Source organism: Periplaneta americana, chromosome 12 (genome assembly GCF_040183065.1).
Source record: "Periplaneta americana isolate PAMFEO1 chromosome 12, P.americana_PAMFEO1_priV1, whole genome shotgun sequence".
In the NCBI taxonomy this organism is placed as follows: domain Eukaryota; kingdom Metazoa; phylum Arthropoda; class Insecta; order Blattodea; family Blattidae; genus Periplaneta; species Periplaneta americana.
The window spans coordinates 60,068,687-60,091,940 of NC_091128.1; the positions used below are offsets into that span (position 1 = coordinate 60,068,687).

General features: G+C 35.2%; 1 protein-coding gene across 3 annotated transcripts in view; it reads right to left on the reverse strand.

Moving 5' to 3' along the window:
- Eip63E (cyclin dependent kinase Eip63E) overlaps window positions 1-23,254 on the reverse strand; it is a 1,061,463-nt gene that overhangs the window by 164,295 nt on the left and 873,914 nt on the right. For all 3 annotated transcript variants that reach the window (XM_069841421.1, XM_069841419.1, XM_069841420.1), the window contains one exon: window positions 11,738-11,931. In XM_069841421.1, coding sequence (XP_069697522.1) covers window positions 11,738-11,931 — 194 coding nt within the window. The remainder of the gene's footprint in view (window positions 1-11,737; window positions 11,932-23,254) is intronic.

Genomic DNA, 23,254 nt, shown 5'->3' on the forward strand with positions numbered 1-23,254 from the left:
CAGAACAAAAAAAAAAAAGAATAATGATGAAAGATAACAGAGTAAGAAAAATGGCAAACAAGTAAACAAACAAACAATTGCAGTTCACAGAATAAGAAAAGTTACAAACAAGTAAAGAAGCAATGAAAGCTAATAAGGAAAAGAAAAATGATAATGGTGCGTCAGTTTTTTCAGTACACTGAATTAGAGTCCATATAGGTGGTTCCGTAAAAGTTTGACTGACTCTCTAATTATGAGGAGGGCCAGTTCATTCAGAAAAGATTTGTACAGTTCTAGGGTCTTACAGAATTGAGAAGAGAAGTTAGGTATCGTTCCTCTTGCTCCAAACATCAATCCCGTGACACTGATATCGGGAAGTTGGTATTTATCTTTATAATACGGGATGGTTGGAACGTAGATTGCTCGTTTCTCCTCGTGTACGTCTTCAGGCTGTCCTTTATATGTTTCAAACCTGATGGTGGGGTCGATGATCATACCGAGACAGGGATTCGCTATTATTATTATTATTATTATTATTATTATTATTATTATTACGGTATTATCCAAATTATTACTATTATTATTATTATTATTATTATTATTATTATTATCTTCTTCTTCTTCTGCCTGACAAGTGTTAGGCCACAAGGCCTGTTACGGTCTCACATAAAATTTTCACGCCATCTCTTAGCAGGACGACCCACAGATCTTTGGCCATGTGGTGCATAATCATAAATTGCCTTTGGGAGTCTACTACTCATTCTTTTCAAATGATGTTTCCAATTGGACTGATATTGAACAATGTAATCTAAAGCTGGTTGAGATTGTAGTTCCTTTAAAATTTCACAATTTCTTTTCAGATCCCACTTAGTATAGCCCGCTGTTCTTCGCATGAATCGCATTTCACAAGCCGTTATTCTGCTTTTATTTGCATTCCTCAGTGTCCATGCTTCGCTGCCATAGCTGAGCAATTACTAATTTATTATTATTATTATTATTATTATTATTATTATTATTATTATTATTATTTTGGCGAAGAGGCACAAGGAGGCAAACATAGGCCATATTTCTTATGTGCCACGATCATTACAAATTTACTAGCAAAGTTCGATTTCCGGTGCGGACAGGAATATTAATATTCCTGTGACAGGATCTTAATAGTGCAAGTGGAAATGCAAGACGAGCCAGACATTATAGATATAATAGAACGGAAAAGATTACAGTGGTATATCAGAAGAATGCCAGAACAACAATTACCAAAAATAATTATGGAATGGATCCCACCAGGAAGAAGGAAATAAGGACGACCAAAGAAGACTAGGATGGAGGGCGTACTAGCAGCTATGGATGCTCGAGGATTGGAGCCATGCCGATGGATGAACAGAGAGGATTGGCATTTGGTTTCCGGAAGACGGCGACAGCTGTTATGACACCGGAATGATTGATAAAAGTATTACTTCTGACTGAGGTCCTGGCTGATAGTACAGCGAATCTATTATCAAGCAGTACATTTCACTTGATGTGTGTCAGAAGAACTTGTTTGTATACATACATCTAAAATCTGATTAGTGTAATATGTTATTAGTCAGCGATGTATGCAACGGAGAGGGAAAGAACTGGTCACCCTACTACACTGTCTCCTGGCTTAGTTACCTCATGACTGAAGTGCTATTCGCGTCACTCATGGGGTTCCGACCTGTCTTCAAACAGATGACTAAACAACACAGAGTGTGGCATTTCCACAGTCACGCACCTATCGTTCTCTTAAGCTGTGCTGACCAATTTCACCATTGCGGTACTGGAAAGATCCAAGTAATCCAACTCTTGAACGATCAAAACTGACCACTTTCACACAACTGGCTAAGAGCCTAGATCATATACTGTATGTAATAGATAACTCATCGCTATGTTAAAATCGGCAGCACTTTGAAGAGAACAACCGCCAGGATCGCCACCCGTCCGCCGTAAACGAACACGAGATGGCAGTACAGTCGCTAAAGCAATTCAAATGGGAATTATGACGTGACTCCTTATGTAACAACTAGATGGCAGCGTAGTAAACCTGACAAAAGTTGTCAACGTCAAAGCCTATAAGGCCGACCTATCTGTTACATTATATGATCTAGGCTAAGAGCTACGAATTGCTTTCACTAGTTAACTCTGACGAGAAAATAATAACGAAAATCGAACATCATCTTGAAAAAAGTGCATTGTTAACAAACTGTCAAATTAAGGACAAAATGAATGATAATGTTATGTATTAAGAACTAAATTATTATTAACGATTTAAACTATAAAATTAAAGTTATATATGCAAATGTCTGAGAGAAATTGGATTAATGAAAAACAAATGGATAGGTAGATGGATGGACGGACGGACAGGTATATACCTACCTAGACACATATACACACGTACATTACATACATACATATATACATACATACATACATACATACATACATACATACATACATACATACATACATACATACATACATACACACATATCATATTTACACAGAGTGCGAGAAACGGGAATGAGGGTGGAAAAAGACCTGAGCTACGAGATCAGATGTAAAAGAAAAACTACTACTCCCTTTCATGAAGGTGGCAAAGCGAATGGTCACTTTGCAAAGTTATATGAAGACAAATTAAAAGTCAATGGGAAATACTATGATGTAAAATTCTGTAAAGCAAATGAAGATCACCCAATATTTGGATTAAATACGAAAAAGCGAGAACATCAATATGAAAAAGAGAAGAGGAGATCTGAAGAAATGGATACGAAGTCGCAAGGTACTAATGGGCAAACCGATGGAATTACAATCGTGGGGAAGAAGAATGGTCTACAGGGAAATAAAATAAAGCAACCGCAGATAGGCTATCGCACAAACTGGATAATATGGAAAATAAAGAAAATCACTGGCATAGATTAATACCGACCAGCCCAACTAAACAGAGGGTAAGAGAAGATCGAAATTCGAACTGGGACAAAATATACGTGACAGGTGATGGACAGTCTGTTCAATCAGGAGTCATGGTGGATCATAACAAGATCGTTGGCCATATACGTATAGACGACGGAGTATTTGCTGAATTGCAAAATAAGTATTTCGTGCCGGAGGAAGCGAGAAAGAACCAGGAAATGCTGAGATCGAGAATACATAAGAAGAAAACATATGTGAAGAAAACAGATAAGAGCGGCTTAAGTACCACAAGTTCAATGAAGTTTAGTGACACGAGTGAATTCAAGTGATTCGAAAAGTAATTTAATTAGCTTGGTGAGAAGAAAGGTAAGTGCCGAGAGAAGAAGTGAAAGTGTTTCTGTGAATGCAAGGGCTGAAATGGGGAGAAATGAAGAGAAGATGACAGAAGTGGGTGAAGTGAATGTGTCTGGTCCAGTGATGATTGAAGATATGGCAAGTAGATTAGATAATACATTATTTTGAGAAGTTAAGTAGGAAGATAAGTGAAAAGATAGAGGCAATGAAAATAGGCGAGGAAGATGGTGGCGAAGGCTAGCCAGGATAGTGAAAATAAGTGAGATAGAAAATGCAATGCACTTACGAAATAGGCATAATAACGATCCGATTGGATAGTGACGTAGTAAGGATTAGCAAACAAGTATTATTAGAAAGAGAGAGTGTTCGATATGGGTACTGGAAATCAAGAAAGAAGTTGTGAAAGTGTCAATTTTGAATAATTTAAATTAAGTCGTTAGGTTTTAAAAGTGAGAATGCTGATCACTTTAGATGAGAACAATAGTAAGAGATTATAGTAAATAGTGAATGAGTGTAAAGAAAAGAGGAGGCTACTATAATGAGGGAATATAAGTAAGAGGTATGAATTTAAATTAGAAGAGTGTCTACATAAGGTATATCTGTAATGAATGTAATTGTGCCAATGGATACAAAATTGTGAGTTCCACATTATATGGATGTAAATGTTGATATCATATCATATCATATCATATCATATCATATCATATCATATCATATCATATCATATCATATCATATCATATCATATCATATCATATCATATCATATCATATCATATTATATCATGTCATATCGTAGATAGATAGATAGATAGATAGATAGATAGATAGATAGATAGATAGATAGATAGATAGATAGATAGATAGATAGATAGATAGATAGACAGATAGACAGACAGAGAGACAGACAGAGAGACAGACAGATAGATAGATAGACCGACAGACAGATAGATAAATTTAATGTAATTCAGCAAATATATAGCCCATAGACAACGTCAAAATACAAATACAGTGTATCACACACGGTCTACAATAATATGGATAGATATTGAAATACAATCAAAATAAATATACAATTACCAGACAATTACAAAGATAGATTAAAAGTGTTAAAAGAAATGATATAAAATCACGTTAAATTGTACAAATGTGTCATTTACGTGAGGTTAAAACAATCATATATCATATCATATCATATCATATCATATCATATCATATCATATCATATCATATCATATCATATCATATATATCATATCTAATCATATCATCATATCATATCTATATCGTATCGTATCGTATCATATCATATCATATCATATCATATCATATCATATCATATCATATCATATCATATCATATCATATCATATCATATCATATCATATCATATCATATCATATCATATCATATCATATCATATCATATATATCATATCATATCTATATCGTATCACATAATATCTATATCGTATCGTATCATATCATATCATATCATATTATAGGGAGGCAGGCAGACGAGTAGGTAGATAGACAATATTATATATATATATATATATATATATATATATATATATATATATATATATATATCTTCTACTTATTTCTCTACCTGAGTTGTCTACAGTAGTTATTTCTATATTCTGTTCCTACAAGTTAATGCTACACGCAATGCCACATTATGTTCATGCAAGTTACTTGCAAAACCGACCCTTTTTTCTACTGAAACTTATTTCATTAATAATTCTTTTCACTTTTTATTTTATAAAAGTAGAGAGAAAGTGACAAAGGAATTAGCATCACATTTTCAAGTTAATAACTCTCGAGAAGGAATTAAGTCATCACTTACATAAAATCCCCAGTACATAATGTTGATGTTGCGAGGACTACAGGCGTAATGTATCGCATGGTAACACATTTATGATTTACAAAGACTGCAGGGAATTCGAAAGCTGTAACTCTTAGAGAGTTGTGGGGGTAATCCACTAGCCGTGTTATATTTAAACATCTCTAAATCTATGCAAGCCGGATAAAAAAGTATTTCCATCTACACGAAAGGCATCGTAATCCTGTCTTTACACTGCTTCACTTTTCATTTTATTCAGCTTGCATGTTGATGAGGTGGAAACATTTAGCACATCATACCACTCCAATAACATATACAAAGCTAGATTTAAAGGTCCAACGAGATAAAAGAAAAAGCTAAAAGGACGAACGATAAAAAAGTAAATAAAAGAATGTTAAGCAATTAGTCACATACAAAAATACACGATCTAACATTTATAGTAGTTTAGAATGTCCGTAACATATTTTCTTAAGGGAACTACAAGAAGGTTTTTTATATTTATTATACCTTATTTATAAACATTGTTTTTATAGTACGAAAATAACAGCGTTAGAGACACGTTACACTAAATTTCAACTACAGCCCACGGAATCAAAGACTATAAGTAATCCTTGCTTATTCATTTGAAACTATACAGACTAGTGTCCTGCAATGTTCAAACATGAAAGAGGCAACCAAGACATTACAAACTTCGTCTTATTTGATATGAAAAACTAATAGTAAAATCTGTGCTAAAATCCTTAAGCGGTTAAAACATGAAGGGGTGGAAGTGAAGGACAGAGAATAATTTTATAACAAGGTGGAATAAACACGACAGGCCTCCTTCTGCAGAGCGAACATCGGCGAATATCGAACTTCGCCATATTCGACAAACTTGAACCGAACATAGCGCCTGTAGTGCACAACGCTAATACAGATCATTCAGACACGATAATATGTGACGATAATGTAACAAAAGTAGAGTGGGTTTGTAGCAGATATCGAGGTATTTATTTTTATTTTATTGGGTTATTTTAAGACGCTGTATCAACATCTAGGATATTTAACGTCTGAATGAAATGAAGGTAATAATCCCGGTGAAATGAGTCCGGGGTCCAGCACCGAAAGTTACCCAGCAGATATCGAGGTACAAGAAATAATTTTGATCATCATTAGCTATACCGGATACAGATTACTGAAACGCATACCAGCCATTCTTTCTTCTTCTCGACACTACGAGTATTTTACTCTCTACTCAGTTTCATAGAAGACTGAAGTCATTCTGGAAGTTACAACGAGAAGTAGAACCCAAGCTCTTTACAGTCCTACTATTTCGTATTATTGCTTCTTATAACAGAGATTCATGGAACGGCCAATTAACATACCTAGCTGTTGTAACGAACGTTGATATCTTTGAATATAGTAAAAAAACATTTAGATGCCACGACAGCTCAAAGAGGATGAAGGCCGACCAACAGATAACTGGTCTCACGCCCACATCCCTCAGAAGAGGTGTCTGACAATCTTCCCGGTTATGCCATATGGACCCGCTAACCAACGACAGGTATGGTCCTCCAAACATTTCAGAGGTTGCATGTAAGTGTATAACCCCCATAACATAAAAATATGCTTACATTAAAACTTTACACTTTTTCCACCTTTCCTATATTGGAGAGCAATGGCTTTATCGCAGAGAGCTCATTATTAATTAACAACATTTTCTACGTCCTTAAACACAGTAGCACAACAAAATTCATAAGTTATAATTGCAATTCTAAAGGATGACAGCGATCTGGCATATAATATACGGCACAGAGAATTGGACTTTGAAATGAGTATGAAGAAAGAAAACAGAAGGAGAAGACATGCCATTTATTATACATCTATAGTCGACGGCAATTCGGAAGGCGGTAGTCTGCTAGCGTTTGCGTCGAGAGAGACAGATAGAGAGAGAGCAAGGCAGCGTATAACATTGCTACATCGTACTTCACGCTGACGTGCAATACAAACAGCACAGGAGAGAATTTAAATTATCAAAAGAAATAATGACCTTACCCGTTGATTACTCTAAGCATGACACCAAACAAACCCCCTTTCCTTCACTAACAATATTCTTTGCACGTTTCTCAATCCCACACCACATGCTTCTGCAGTCGTTTCTTGCACGTTGGCAACGTTGGAGCCAGCATCAAGATGGCCGGCAGCGTTCTGCACGTCAACGTTTTTGAAATAATTATACTCCTTAAACACTATTTTCCGTGCCTGCCTGTGCAATACTTGTGTTTTTACAGTCTCTTCTTCCATTTATTTATCTTACACATACACAGTAAATGTTAGTTTTACTTATTCTATGTATTGAAACACTCACAGTGAACAAACGACCTCGGGAAGTACTTGTTATAGACTGATTCTGATTGGTTCTATTACACAAGCTTGTGACGTCACATACCAGAAATGCTACGGCGCATATAGCAGCCGACCGCCTTCCGAAATGCAGTCTAGTCTAATTGGATATAGTCTCCACAAGAAAATAGGCCTACAGATATAAAAGGATTATAATTAGGATTTTTAAACAATATTGGTATATGCAAATCATAACAATAGCCAGCTTTAAATTAAAACCTAAAAGGAAAAAATGACATAGAAAGATTAAAGAATAAATTTCACCGATTATGCAAAAAACGATAAAATTCTAACCTTGAAGTTGAAGAAGTAGAACATGAATAGGAATTAGCATATTAGATATGTGACGTAACACATGAAGACTACTATCGACATAAAACAATGCAACAATTACATGCAACTTGGGGAAACAACTGACTTGCAAAACATACCAATCGTACAGGGACATCATATTATTTTTACTAACATTTTTAATGTTAACTTGCCTATACCTTTGGATCAACGCCGTTTGCTACCCCCTTCCACGACTGGAGTTCGATGATACTGGCGTAATATACAAACAAATCACTTCACTAGGTATAGGAGGGAAGAAAAGTAGTTCATCAATTTACGTAAACTAGGAAATATTGCGCTTTTGAGTTTGATCATTTTCATTAGGTTTTTGTTTAATCAAAATACAGTACTGTATTAACACTAAGTGTTTTTACTCACGAACTGAACTATCCATTCGAATGTATTCATTATGCAGTGTATATTATACTGTCTACAGCACATTAGCGTACCATATAGAGAATGAAGTTAAATTTAAAAATAATCATAATATGGATATTTAAACACATTTTCAAAATTTATTTATTTTTCTTTTTTTATTTTATTGGGTTATTTTACGACGCTGTATCAACATCTAGGTTATTTAGCGTCTGAATGATATGTAGGTGATAATGCCGGTGAAATGAGTCCGGGGTCCAGCACCGAAAGTTATCCAGCATTTGGTCGGATTGGGTTCAAGGAAAACCCCAGAAAAAACCTCAACCAGGTAACTTGCCCCGACCGGGATTCGAACCCGGTCCACCTGGTTTCGTAGCCAGACGCTCTGACCGTTACTCCACAGGTGTGGACCATTTTTCAAAATGGTGGACGTTTATTTCGATACGGTCTTCAGTTCTTTTGTGCATTTTATCACCTATAAACTATTGTACCTAATTTCAAGTACCAGTTTCGTACTTCGAACTAGTAACTCATGTTGAAATAATTCTGCACCTACTTTATAAAAGAGTACCTTACGTACTGTAAATTCAATCTTCACTCCTGCCCGATCCGAAAAGATACTATCTACTGCCCGTCCAAGGGGTTTTGTCGTAGGGTCGTAGAAAGAGGGCAAATCACGTGACAGTTAATTACTTAACGAGGCCCTTTCATTTAAATTATTTTAAATAGTTGTATAATATTACGTAGACGTCCAATTTCTAACAAATTAATGTTTTCAGAAAAGAGCCAAGACAGCCCAGTCACTCGCTGGCGAATAAAAGCTGGTGGGGGAAACCGGGATGCGACGTAGGCAAATGGACGACAGTACCTGTGCGAAAATGATTCAATATTGAAAGCTCTTTCGTCACTAGAAAACGTGAACATATTTTTGGAACGTACTGTTTACCGTAAGGCTACTATGACTGTATATGCGGTCTTGGATCTGTGTGGGGGACGGTTGAACTTCATTAGTAGAAGGGGTGGGAGTGAAGTACATTAAAAAACTCAGGTACAATAAAAATTGAAGTAAAAATAAAACGATGTCCCTGTAGAAGCAGAAATGACTCTTAAACGGGTTTTGTTCTAAGATACAGAACTTTTACATATCACTCTTCTTAACAGATGGATGGAAATCCAATGTCGCACTTTAAAAGAGAAAGAGGCTGGCTGCACTGTCAACAAAAAGTGTCCTATTAGAATTTGTACGTGGGAGGCAGGCGACACGCGCCTCATTGAAAACCCTCGACGCGTTCCTCAGGCAGCCCGCACTTGAGCAACTTCGCCGCCCGGTTCATCATCTCATATCTGGCAGAATACATCAGCACCACATACTCCAGGCTTCGTCGCGTCGCGTCGAGTGAGGGCGCGTGATGTGGTTCAGAGACAAGCGTTGCAACGCTCGACTTAATGCGAATTATTCCAATATCTGCTCCTATTACTCCTCAAAAGATATTCTCATCTGCTGGATGCTCCATTATATTCAAAATAGGAAATCCCTCAAGAGGTTCATTTGCAAATGCGTGTTATAGTAGAAATCAAGAAAATATTCAGATTGCAAAGAAAAAATAATAATAATAATCCTCACCACAATCACCTACATTACGACCACCAATTGCAAGGTAGCACTCTGTATTGGCGTTCCGAACATTGTAACATTTGCAAGTATCCCAAGGTTGTAGTTCGTAGTAGATCATTTTTATAGGAGACAGCTGTTACAATTGCCACGCAAGCCACAACCCTCTCGTAGTGGCGAGTGACCTTGACAAGACTCCCTATATAATATTTCCACTTTGTTTCTCCCGTCTGGTTACAACTACAATATGCTCAGTGTACACCGATCCCATTGTTGTGACGAAAACTCAATTCACCATGTTCCACAAAATGTGGTTCTTCATATGAAAAACTTTAAGTAGAGCATGCACAACGTTATTAAGAAAGGAACGAGAATGAAATAAATCTGGGGAATATACTGTACGTACATTTTAGATACGAAGGGAAGTAGTGCAGATGTATTAAAAAGAATTTAAAAAAGCACAAATCATAAATTAAATTGTGAAACTATAAATTATACATCAGAACAGAATGAACATAGTACATAAAAGGTATATCTAACACGAATTGAACATAAAATCATACCAAGAGGGCTTCTGAAGAAGAGTGGCCATGGTTTAAAGAAAATTAAATAAGTAAATAAATAAATAAGTAAAAGTAAGTAAACAAGTAAAACGTAAGTAAATAAGTAAATAAATGAATGAATAAATAAATAAATAAATAAATAAATAAATAAATAAATAAATAAGTAATTACGTAAGTAAATAAGTAGGCCTAAATAAGTAAGTAAATAAGATAATAAGTAAGTAAATAATTAAATAAGTAAACAAACAAACAAATACAGTAATACGCGTACTGCAGTTTAAAGAGAACTAGAACATGGCAAAATCTAAACCCGTGAAGGAATACTACTTCCAAAGGAAATAGGAATATGATTATTTTGTTGTTGAAGACAAAATAATTGCTTGTTTACTGTGTCCCATCCAATTTATGTCTACTCGTCATTTCAATATTAAACCACATTTCAACAAAGCCCATATTAAGAATTATGGAATGCACAAACTTTCGGGTAAATTCATTATTACGAATTTTATATTGATTATTTATTTATATACTGTTAAATTAAGGACGTCACTCGATTTGTTTATTTTGAATTGAAATTAATAGTGACTTTCAAGGTTCATTACTTAAATGTTATAAATTTATGTTTCAGTAAGTGATGATAGGAGGAAAGTTTTCGAAAATCTAAAACAGGTTAGGGGCAAAGAAATCTCAAAGAAACTACCGACAGGAAATCTAGCATAATTGTAAACCTTGAAACGAGGTAACGCATTATAAAAACAACCAATTTATTACAATCCTGTTTGAAAATTACATGCAGCCACTGATCGGCCAGAGAATGTAAATATGTAACTCTACGCGGAAGTCGATCATCTCCAATAGAAGTGGAGTGAGGCTGACGTCATACTTCCCTTACTTACGAGTTCGGCAGGCCTGCTCTTTGATATAGTACCGATAATAAAAAGAATTAAACTGATTAACAGCTTAGAGTAATTATAAATCAACAATCCTGATATTAGAAAAACAATTAATTATTCTATGTGCTGAAATCTCGATTGTTCTGTGTTATGGATGTAACCAAAATAATGAAACTGTATCCTGTATTTGTGTTTTACATGCACGTGATATATTTTTGTTATCATTTTGTAGTTTTTCGCAGAGTTAATGCCATGAAAAGAATCCAGTCATTACGCTTCCCAAAAAGACAATTCTCTCTTGCTTGAATATAAATTTCACGCTCAAGCAAGACCAGAGACCGTCGCTGCCAGAATTGGATATTTTGTCGGGGGGAAACGAATTGTTATTCTGAAGACATTCGCAGATAATTCTTAAACATTGCTCAATAGAATTCCCTTCCGCAGGGTAATTCGAAGGGGAGCGTGTTGTTGACTTACCCCGAATGCAGAATATCTCTTTGTCCGCCTTTGCTGCTCCTTGTTGAGGAAAACCTCGGATTTGGGCCTCGGCGGTTTTTTAGGTCTGAGGATGACGCGCGCTTCTTCCCGGATGTCTTCATCCAGGAGTTTGGAATCACTAGACACGGACAGCTGGCGGTGTACCCGGTCGTGGTCTGCGAGACCATCCCAGTCTGCAAAATAAAACATACCATGTACATATTATGTCACTTGAATATAACACTGGTGTTTACAATTGTGCCGGTGAATGGATGGATCGGAGGTTGAAGACAGATACATAGGCAGACGGACAAAGAGATAGACGGGCAGACGGACGGATTGACAGGCAGCGAAGTTTTAACACAGTCTACTATATACAGTCACGAAGCTTGGGATGATTTTTTGCCAACGAGTTGCATTTCTCGCGATAGTTGCTAGCCGCTTGGAGCGCTGTGAGTACTAGGAACAATAGACTGTGTCACTGCCATCGTGATCTAATACAGGCCGTAAGGAAGACCATGTGACTCGCTTAACCCGATCACGAAGGGAGGCGTTTCAACCATATAAATTAATTGGAATGCATAAAGAGTAACATATATTTCTCTAAAATGTAGTGTAATTGCATTAATAAAATGTAAAACAATGATTAGAGGACACTTCAGACATAATTCCTTGCGAGTTGAGGTGTAATATTATTTTTGGTGTGAAAATTACGTTGTTTGTATGTGTAATACCTGCCTTATTTCGATTAAATATTGCGAAATTCTCGTACATTCATTTATGCACGATTCAATAATTTTCAATTGCACCGCACGGATATCTAGAGATATTGAAATTATAGGTTATGTTTACTGTACCAGTTGCCTCTTTCTAATTTTAGTAATCTCCAATGCCTTGCCATTCATATGAAAATTATAGGTTATGTTTACTATATTTAACTTATATTCCTAAATTCGCAATCATACATTATAATTAAGCATAATGTCATGTATGATACTGGACATTCAATTTCTCTGTATTTTAATACTGCAATTCAGTACTGAATTGTTGTATTTATCTACTACTTAAGAGACGAAGTAATACAATTGTACGTACACTAATTTCATAGGAGTGGTATGGTAAATGTTTTGTCTAAAATTAAGGAAGGTAGATGTGCTAAATTGAAATCACAATATAAATTCTTTTTTATTAAACCTCAAAATACAGTAGTTTCCATTCTAAACTTAAAATGTTGGCGCGAACAGATTATGTTAACATGTAAAATTCTCTTCACATTAAAATAACACAGTTTTGTAATTATTTCTGCAACATATTAAGCAACAAGAAGTAAACGGAACTTATGGACACATTACACTAAATAAAGCTTAGCAATGATACGCAATAAAGTTATAATATAATATTTCACTGAGCTCCATACACTGAAATAGAAAACACGAACAAACATTACGGCCTGGTCTAGATCGAAAAGACATTGAATGTGCCGTATTTCGCATTTTTGTGAGAAGCTATGTAAACTGTGAAATGTTCGTTATTGGTTGTAATAACTGTAAATGGCTAAAAATACAACAATTTGAATAATAATATGGTACAAGGCGACGTTTGTAGTACTATAAATTGTAAGAAAAATAGGTTAGAGTTATCCTTATTCCGAAAGATCCAGGAAGGTGAGTTTATAGAATATAATATATATTTTATGAAAATAATATATAAACTTTATGTTTTTCATATTTCAATAGTGGAAGGAAGGTCTTATTTTTTTTCAAAAGAACATGATATCGAAACTACAATACATTTTATTGTCTGTTAGGGAAAGAGGCTGTGATGAGGCGATAGTAGCGATCCTGGTGGTGAGCAACTATCTATGTTTGCATATTTAGTAAGTATTGCGCTTCGTGACTATATATATTAGACTGTGGTTTTAATGTGCGCCATGTTTTTACTGATAATTAAGGAAGCATACAGATTAAAACCTTGAAGTTGATGTGATGTACGTATATGTGTGCTGCATTCAATATTTTTGCTTATCTTACATAATGTTTTGATTACTGAACAGCAGATACGTAGACTACGAATAATTTACAAAAGTGCATACAGTTTCATCATATCAGGGGCGTATACTGTTCACGAGCTATTACTAGGCGTATTCTGACATGCATATGAATTACGAATTAATATTCCACAGACCAGAAAATATCGTTGCGAATTTCCTAATGGATACTTCAATTCATGAGATGCTTTCCATCGGCTGGATTAAAGATCTGCACAACCGGTCGGGAAAAATGGAAATGATATTATACTGCTACTGAACGCCTAGCGCTGTAGATAGTATGCAACGCTCTACCCTCTTATGGACTGCCTCGGTGTTCAGTTTAACGAATTTCAATTTATTTCGCTCTCTTTGTGGGTGGACGGCTCTGAGATATAAAAGGTAGATCACATTGAACCAGGTATTACAATGGGTATCGTCAAGAGCGACAACGTGTTATTTGCTTTTTTGATTTGTAATTAATTATACAGTAGTTATATTTTTGCATTTGTTGACATATTTCACAGTTTGCATTACGCTCATTTCCTTTGCTATTACAGTAGAACCACAGTCTAGTATATACTGTCACGAAGCTCAATAGTAGTAAATATGTATTCATAGATAGTTGCTAACCACTAGAATCGCTAATATCGCCTCATTACAGACAATGCGAAATAGTACCTGTACAGTCTATTGTTCCTAGCACCCTCACAACTCAAGCTTCGTGACTGTATATAACTGACTGTAAATAACTAAATAAAAAATTACAAGTTGGAGGGATTTTCTGTGATTTATCCAAAGCATTTGACTGTATAAATCATAAAATGCTGCTAGATAAATTAGATTATTATGGAATTAAAGGTGTTGCACACCAATGGTTTCACTCATATCTCATAGATAGGAAACAGAAAGTTGAAATCAATACAACTATGAAATCTACATCGACATGGGGAACTATTAATAATGGAATTCCTCAAGGATCAATATTAGGTTCCCTACTTTTTCTAGTGTTTATAAATGATCTTGCCCCCCTTATAAAATATGTAGGTCATCCCATATTATTTGCAGATGACACAAGTATAGTAATTACAGCCAATAACTCCAACACATTCCAATCTTCAACAGAGGAAATTCTCTTCAAAATATGTGACTGGTTCTCAGTCAATAAAATAGTATTAAATTATAACAAAACTAACATAATTCAATTTAAATCCTGTCCAAATTCAACGTCGCAAATTTCTAGCGCAATAATTAACAATAGATCCCTATTAGAAACAACAACAGCCAAATTTCTTGGCTTAAAAATCGATAATGTGTTAAAATGGAAAAATCACATTAAAGAAATTACCCCCAAACTAAATTCAGCTTGTTTCGCTATTAGATCTATGCTAAAGATAGTAAATATCAATACCTTAAAAACAATATACTTTGCATACTTCCACTCGGTAATGAGTTTCGGAATAATATTCTGGGGAAATTCCACAGATAGTAACTGTATATTTCTATTACAAAAAAGAGTAATTAGAATAATAGTAGGTGCCAAATCTAGGGAATCGTGTAGGGCTATTTTCAAAAAACTACAAATAATGCCCATGGCTTGTCAGTATATCTTTTCATTAATAGTCTTCCTCGTATGTAATCGTGAAAACTTTGTAACTAATTCAACAGTTCATAGCATAAATACACGTAAAAAAAATGACTTTCATACTCCATCGGCAAGTCTATCGTGCTATCAAAAAGGAGTGCGTTATATGGCAGTAAAAATGTTTAATAGCCTCCCTATCGATATAAAAAATGAAACTCAAAACATAAACTTATTTAGGGCCAAATTAAAGAAGTACCTAATTTCTCACGCCTTCTATTCTGTAGGTGAATTCATGACATTCAATAACACTTCATGAAATTGATACTAAAACTATGTGTTGTACTAGTAGACTATATTGTAAATCTCGTCTGTATATATTTCATCTAGACTGTGACTATAAATTAAGATTTTATAATAGTATTAAGTTTTTTGACTTGTTCCATATTCTAGCTGTAAGCATGTATGAATACCATGGAATGTTAATAAATACAATACAATACAATATACTAGACTGTAGTAGAACTTCGATAATCCGAACGCACTACGAAATGCATACAATACCGGAAAGCATAGAAAACTATAAAAGACTGCAGTAACTCGTTGGGGGCTCTCGATGTCCTGTATTTATTATGCCGACCACCACAGACACTCTGGATGATATGCATGTTTCATGCATTGCAAAGGTAAGGAAGCGCTTTAGCAAAATACTGTTGTATATTTCGCTTTCAACAACAGACGAAAGTAATTCACATCTTTGCTTGACAGAAAGAAATGTTTCAATAAATGTCGTTTCAATTTACTGGAAACCATGAGAGTATTACTGAGTTTTTCACCACACAACACATTCGGCGATTGTCAACACCAAGAAAAGCAGTAAGATAAATAATTACGGGTGTCACTATAATGTCGGTCATTTGTTAACTCGTAAAACAAATGCATTCATGCGCAGTAACTCATAGTAAAAATCTTATGGTGGGTGTAAGCGAGCTAGCTAGCTTGCAAGTTGAAGCGTAGCGAGAGACTGAAGCTTTTCAGTCCACTTTTTCCTTCCCCTCACGCGCAGGTAGGTTTCACGAGATACCGAATGGCCTATATGCAAAAATATATTTATGAAAACAATTTAATTTAATTAATTTCTTACAATAATAGGCAAAAGTTCGCGTCACACCTTTCACCTTGTCGCGGCACACCGGTTGCGGAACACTGGTTTAGCTGTTTATTATCGGCGAAACAGTTTATGGATATTATTGCACCAGTATCAGACTCGATAGAAATTTCAGAAGAAGTGGGTGCATCTTGCAGTTCGAAACTAATAAATAAATATTATATATATATATATATATATATATATATATATATATATAGACACACACACATATATGTTTTTGATATGCTGCTGTATTATCACTAGTAAAAATACAGTATAAAGTTTGCTAGTTTTTTCATTATCAATTATCGTCACAATAAAGGATTTGGACTGCAACTAGCTGCGCATTGCGGTCATAAAAAATGTTTCTCCAATTATCTCCACCCGACTGATATGTGCGGAAGACAAATGAAATAAATACGATTCTTAAATATTAACTCCACCCCAGGCTTAGGATTAGCGACATCATAACATAATTTAATTCATTTAGTAATGCATTTATATTTTGTGTTCGAGCAGTTTAAAAATTATTGTGCCCATTTTCATATGTAAGTTAAATTTCCTAATAGACTGCCGTCCCGTGTTACTTTTAAAGTAATAATCCATTATATTTTAATGGATTATTCATTCTGAAGCACAGACATATACAGAGTGGAAGTGAAGTAATCCTGAAGATTTTCAGAGCGAATAGCTCATGTTGTATGTAACAAAAAAGTGTAAGTTAATACCATGTTGGTGAAAAATTCATACTTTTCTCATAATTTTTTTTACAAATATTTAACATCCTCTTAATCGGTAACTAATGAATAGTATTGTAATTTTCATCCATATCGATAGAAAATGTAATAAATAATTTTTATGCTCGACCATGCCGAAATGTAATAATTATATACCTGGTAGCAGTCCTTTAATGCATGACATTAAAGTACACCTATTCATTAAAGTTCAGGTTTTCGATTATTCTCGGATATGCAATCGAAAGACAACTAGCAAAACGTCACGCAGGATGGAAATCCAATACTGTCGCAGAATTAATGTTCTGTTACTATAATAATTAGCGTTAATTGTAAATAATATTCAAATAAATTCAATTTGTCATCACGTTCTTCAACGTCGAATTCAATTTCAAGGTTATATCAAGTTTAACGAGATTAGATATATCAAGGTCGTCGACATTCGTTTCGGGGAAAAAATCAATACTTTCGCGTTTGCGAGATTGCACAAGGTCAGTTCCCTTCCCATAAGAATTACATGAATACTTAGGAATAATTTCAAGTTAGAAATATGGTCGAGCATAAAGAGTCGTATGAAACTTGCCTATAATGGTAATTAAGACGCTCGTATGAAAATTATGAAACTCGCTTGCGCTCGTTTCATAAACATCCTCGCGTCTTAATTACTATCTTTATAGGCTCGTTGCATAATGTACTATTATCCCTCTCGCGTATTTCAATAGCGTGGACAGTTTTCGTGTAAATTTAATTTAAAAGCTAATAATTTCAAGCAATAAACGATGCAAGCAGAGAGGGAGGTGGAAGGTACTTCAGCTAGGGAGATAGACCTGAGTTCGTTGACCTCTTACATCTGTATTACGAGAAGAAAGAGCAGTGTGTTAGCGGCGATGTTGCCAGAATGCTGAAACTTCCAACTTAATTTTCTAATTAACCGTACATTTAATCACAAAACGTAATATGGATTTTCTATTCATTTAAGTGTATTTTAACGCCCCTTTCGATCTGCATGGTCACTTCCACTCTGTATTTCAAATTACCGTCCAATTCATACAAATTGTACTATGCAAGTACAACGTGATACGCGTACGTACAAAATACTATTCAGGCTTGTAGAATTCGACCACTAAAAAGTTTGCTTTCGAATAATATAGCTGTACCAGACATGCCAGAAGTTACTTTCCATACATATAATAATAATAATAATAATAATAATAATAATAATAATACTTACTCATACTTATGGCTTTTAAGGAACCCGGAGGTTCATTGCCACCCTCACATAAGCCCGCCATCGGGCCCTATCCTGAGCAAGACCAATCCAGTCTCCATCATCATATCCCACCTACCTCAAATCCATTTTAATATTATCTTCCCATCTACGTCTCGGCCTCCCCAAATGTCTTATTCCCTCCGGACTCCCAACTAACACTCTATATGCATTTCTGGATTAGCCCATACGTGCTACATGTCCTGCCCATCTCAAACGTCTGGATTTTATGTTCCTAATTATGTCAGGTGAAGAATACAATGCGTGCAGTTCTGCGTTGTGTAACTTTCTCCATTGTCCTGTAACTTCATCCCTTTTAGCCCCAAATATTTTCCTAAGAACCTTATTCTCAAACACCCTTAATCTCTGTTCCTCTCTCAAAGTGAGAGTCCGTTTCACAACCATACAGAACAACCGGTAGTATAATTGTTTTATAAATTCTAACTTTCAGATTTTTTTGACAGCAGACTAGATGACAAAAGCTTCTCAACCGAATAATAACAGGCATTTCCCATATTTATTCTGTGTTTAATTTCCTCCCGAGTGTCATTTATATTTGTTACTGTTGCTCCAAGATATTTGAATTCTTCCACCTCTTCGAAGGATAAGTCTCCAATTTTTATAGTTCCATTTCGTACAATGTTCTGGTCACGAGACATAATCATATACTTAGTCTTTTCGGGATTTACTTCCAAACCTATCGCTTTACTTGCTTCTAGTAGAATTTCCGTGTTTTCCCTATCGTTTGTGGATTTTCTCCTAACATATTGACGTCATCCGCATAGACAAGAAGCTGATGTAACCCGTTCAATTCCAAACCCTGCCTGTTATCCTGAACTTCCCTAATGGCGTATTCTAGAGCGAAGTTAAAAAGCAAAGGTGATAGTGCATCTCGTTGCTTTAGCCCGCAGTAATAATAATGATAATAATAATAATGATATTATTATTATTATTATTATTATTATTACAAAGGAAAGTGAAACGTGTATTTTAGAAAAATAGAATTGAAAATTACATTGTTGTATTGAACTGTTTTGTATTTAAAGAAAAGAGATGTGCAAATATACAGTCTAAAATTTAATAATTCTTCCCTATAAGACTGAATCTACTTTCCAGAGTTGGAGCAGTGAAGTGACCCAGCCCAACGTCAGACATCTGCTGTGCGAGAGGCGTATAGTTTGAATTCTGATGTTCGTTGCAGCATCCCTAGCGAATAACCGCTACAGCACTTCAGGGAATATACGTTCATGGGCTCCGAAGTCAGCCGCACAATTCCCGGCGGATCCAAAGCAATATCGAGCATTCCGACGGGTGTCCTAACCCAGTGTGCTCCAGAACAACCCGATATATGTAGACAGAAGTCCTATGTCCTTCCAATAAATTCTAATATCAGACCTACTTATGGGGGGTTCAGTGATCTAATTTATACAGATGTCAATGACACTTCGTAAACTATTGCTCTGGGGTATGTTTGTCTGTCTATGCTGCTGCCAACTTCAATATTTTAAATGTGGTTAAGGTACTGTTTTCGACATGTAAAAAGGAGAATGATAACGGATCACATATTAGTCTATCTCTGAAATCATGATTTTATCAATGATAAAATAAATCTGTCCAAGCGAAAATCGAACCTACGCCCGAGCGCCACTTCGGATCAGCAGGCAAGCCCGCTACCTCCCGAGCTACGCCAGTGGCCGGACGAGATTTATAAGCGATAAACAGGTGCAGATAATTCGGCAGTTTCAATAACTTTAATTCAATATCATATAAAAATTCAATAACCAAGTTATTAAAGCATTAACTCAAGAATTTATATTCAATTTAAACTCTTTACTGGCGAGAATGTATAATGTTCTCGATACGTTTTTGAAAGTGTTTTATAGCTACAACAGTAAGAAACTTGCAGTTTTCACCGCTTAGGCTGTATATTTATTGGAATAGAAATTCCACTAAAATACATTAAACTGGCATGTATGCGTTTCCTTCAAGATTCTTTGCTCTTATTACACGGAATAGTGAAATTTTTAGCATTAACTTTGAGATTTTAGTGGTGAATCTGATGTTAAAATTCATTTCTCTATCATCTCAGTAGTTTGTAAAATCGAATTTGAGATTCTACTAGGGTATTCAGGTGCAGTACTCCACGATTATTTTGAAACTGAGTGTTAAAATAATGGAATAAAATAACAACGCTATATCAAATGCGAGGTTATCAAGAGTAGATGGAGCTGGTGGTAACAGCACGGTACTTTCCGAGATGATTCATAAGATTCGCCGTCGTTTACGACACTGGCCTTGCAATTGAGAAAAACTTACAAAAAAAAAACTAACGAATTAAACAGCTCAAAGGAGATTCGAACCCACGCTCGACATACAGTATTTTCCCCTTAATTACAACGGTGGGTTTAGAAAATGTGGATTGTGCCCATTTAACCCAGATGCAGTTGACTACAATAGGTGCATGTCAAGCAGAACAAGACAGTGTCTTCCAGAAATCACTGGTACAGAAGCCAGTGTGAAACCTGCAAGTTTTGGGATTGAACATTTGTTGTATATTGAGTCTGTTATGAAAAGAGGTCGAGCAGAGGAGTTCCGCAAATGTGAAACTTCAGGTTGGCATGGAGATCCTGAAGCTATAGAGCTCTTTGAAGTTTGGAAAGTTATTCGTCCAAGGTGTGTACTGTCTGGAGAAAGATGCCAATCACTGGAGCCACTTCACACAACCACTGGCCATAAGTCAACGGAAGAGTCTGTGGATGGTTCTTCAGCCATAGTCCTGCATAGTAATGCAAATATATCTAACTCAATACTTTCTCTCCAACATCAAAATCTTTCCACTTTAACTTCAGAGCATGATACAGATCAAAACAAGACAATACCTGAAGTTCACACACCACGTTCGTCCAGAGTCTTCTCTACCTTAACTCCAAAACACGATGAAGATCAAAATAAGAGACTAGCTGAGGTTGACACACCATGTTCTTCTGCAGTCTCCAATAAAATAAATATCAGTCCTTCTTTTGGAAATCACTTATTGTGGGCAACTCAATCACCTCTAAAGAAGATACGAAAGAGAGAGAAACTGCCACATGCCACAACATCGAAAAAGTGATTAGAATTCAGCGAGAAGAAAGAAAAAGAAGAAAAGAGAAGGAGAAATTGGAGAGGAAAGAAAAAAGGGAATTAGAGAAACTAAAAACATTGGAACTGAAAAAGAATAAAGTGAAACCAGCTAAAAGAAATGAATGTAAACCACTGCCATCACTGAAAACAGATGACTTCATCATCAGAATCTGACGAATCGTGGGAAGAAAGTGGTGACAGTCTTGACGACTTAAGAACCGAACACTCTTCGACTGCGAGTGAAAATGGAGAAGAAATTAATACTCAAAACAAATTAGGTGAACAGTTTAAAAAGGGAGACTTTGTACTTGTAAAATTCTTGAGTGAGAAGAAATGTGAATATTCCTTTGTCTGTATTATTCAGGATGTAGATGTAGATGATATTGAAGTAATGGGGTTGGAAGTATGTGACAACAGGAGAACCATATTTAAAGCAAATGAAAGTGATGTTAGTACAGTCCAGGTAAAAGATATATTAAAGAAGTTACCGACACATATTATAAATGTTTCAGGAGAAAGAGTCAAATACGAGTTTGAGGAGGCAGTTAAAGTTGGAAAAATTGATTGAAGTATTCTCATAAAGTCAAGATACTGAATAATTTTGCTGTGTAATGTTTAAATTATTCACTGTTTATGAATACACCTATTTTTAATGGTAATCTTTGAGAATAAGATTTTGTACCGTTCTATTCAAGTTGCTGTAATTGTCAAGAATGAATAATTATTATTTCTTAAAAAATGTATTAGTGTAGATAGTGGTCAAGAACAGGTGCAAGCAGTGGTCAAGAACTGGATGGCAGTGGTCAACCACAGGTACATTACGAAGATTAATTTTCAATTTTGATATATTGTATACCAATTATTTAATACTGAAAACTTTTATATGCATTTTGTAAGACTTCAAATTTTATTCTACATAAATTACTTTTCAAATTCTTCTAGTACTGTCTTTATTATTATTTATCAAAGAAACAAAATGTCTTAAATGGTCAACTACCGGCACAGTCACCCGATGTATATACAGAAATATATGTTATTTTATTATCTAACAAAGACTGAACAAAAAAATAATTTTAAAATCTCCACAGACAGTAGAGCAACATTCTGAATTGTCACGATACAGATATAAGCAAAGTCAAAATTCTCCAGAACTCTCATGACGCTACCAACAGCGTTATTCAATTCAGACATTTACCTGTAGGGATTTTTACTATACGGTGGAGAGGGGTAGAGAGGGCGGAGGTGGGATCGACAGCAAAAAACACAATAATTAAGACCTTACGTAACAATAACAAAGGCAGTCTACAACCAATCATATTTACTTTCGCATCTTTTTTATATTTGATTTCACGTCAAACGGATACATTTTCCATTGAATCTTCAATTCGTATTTTCTTTTTAAGAAATGTGAACGCTATCTCTTGTTTTGTTACCATACACTGAAATATTTATATACAAGCGATAACTATTTTAGTAAACATAATTATTATATTTGCTAAACAAAACTACAAACACTGAAAACTACACCAACAAAAAAACAAATCACACCTGACTTCTTAACTGCAACAATCAAGAATGAAAATTCAGACGGTTTAAATTTGAACGAATTAAGATCGGTCGGCAAACCACCAATTT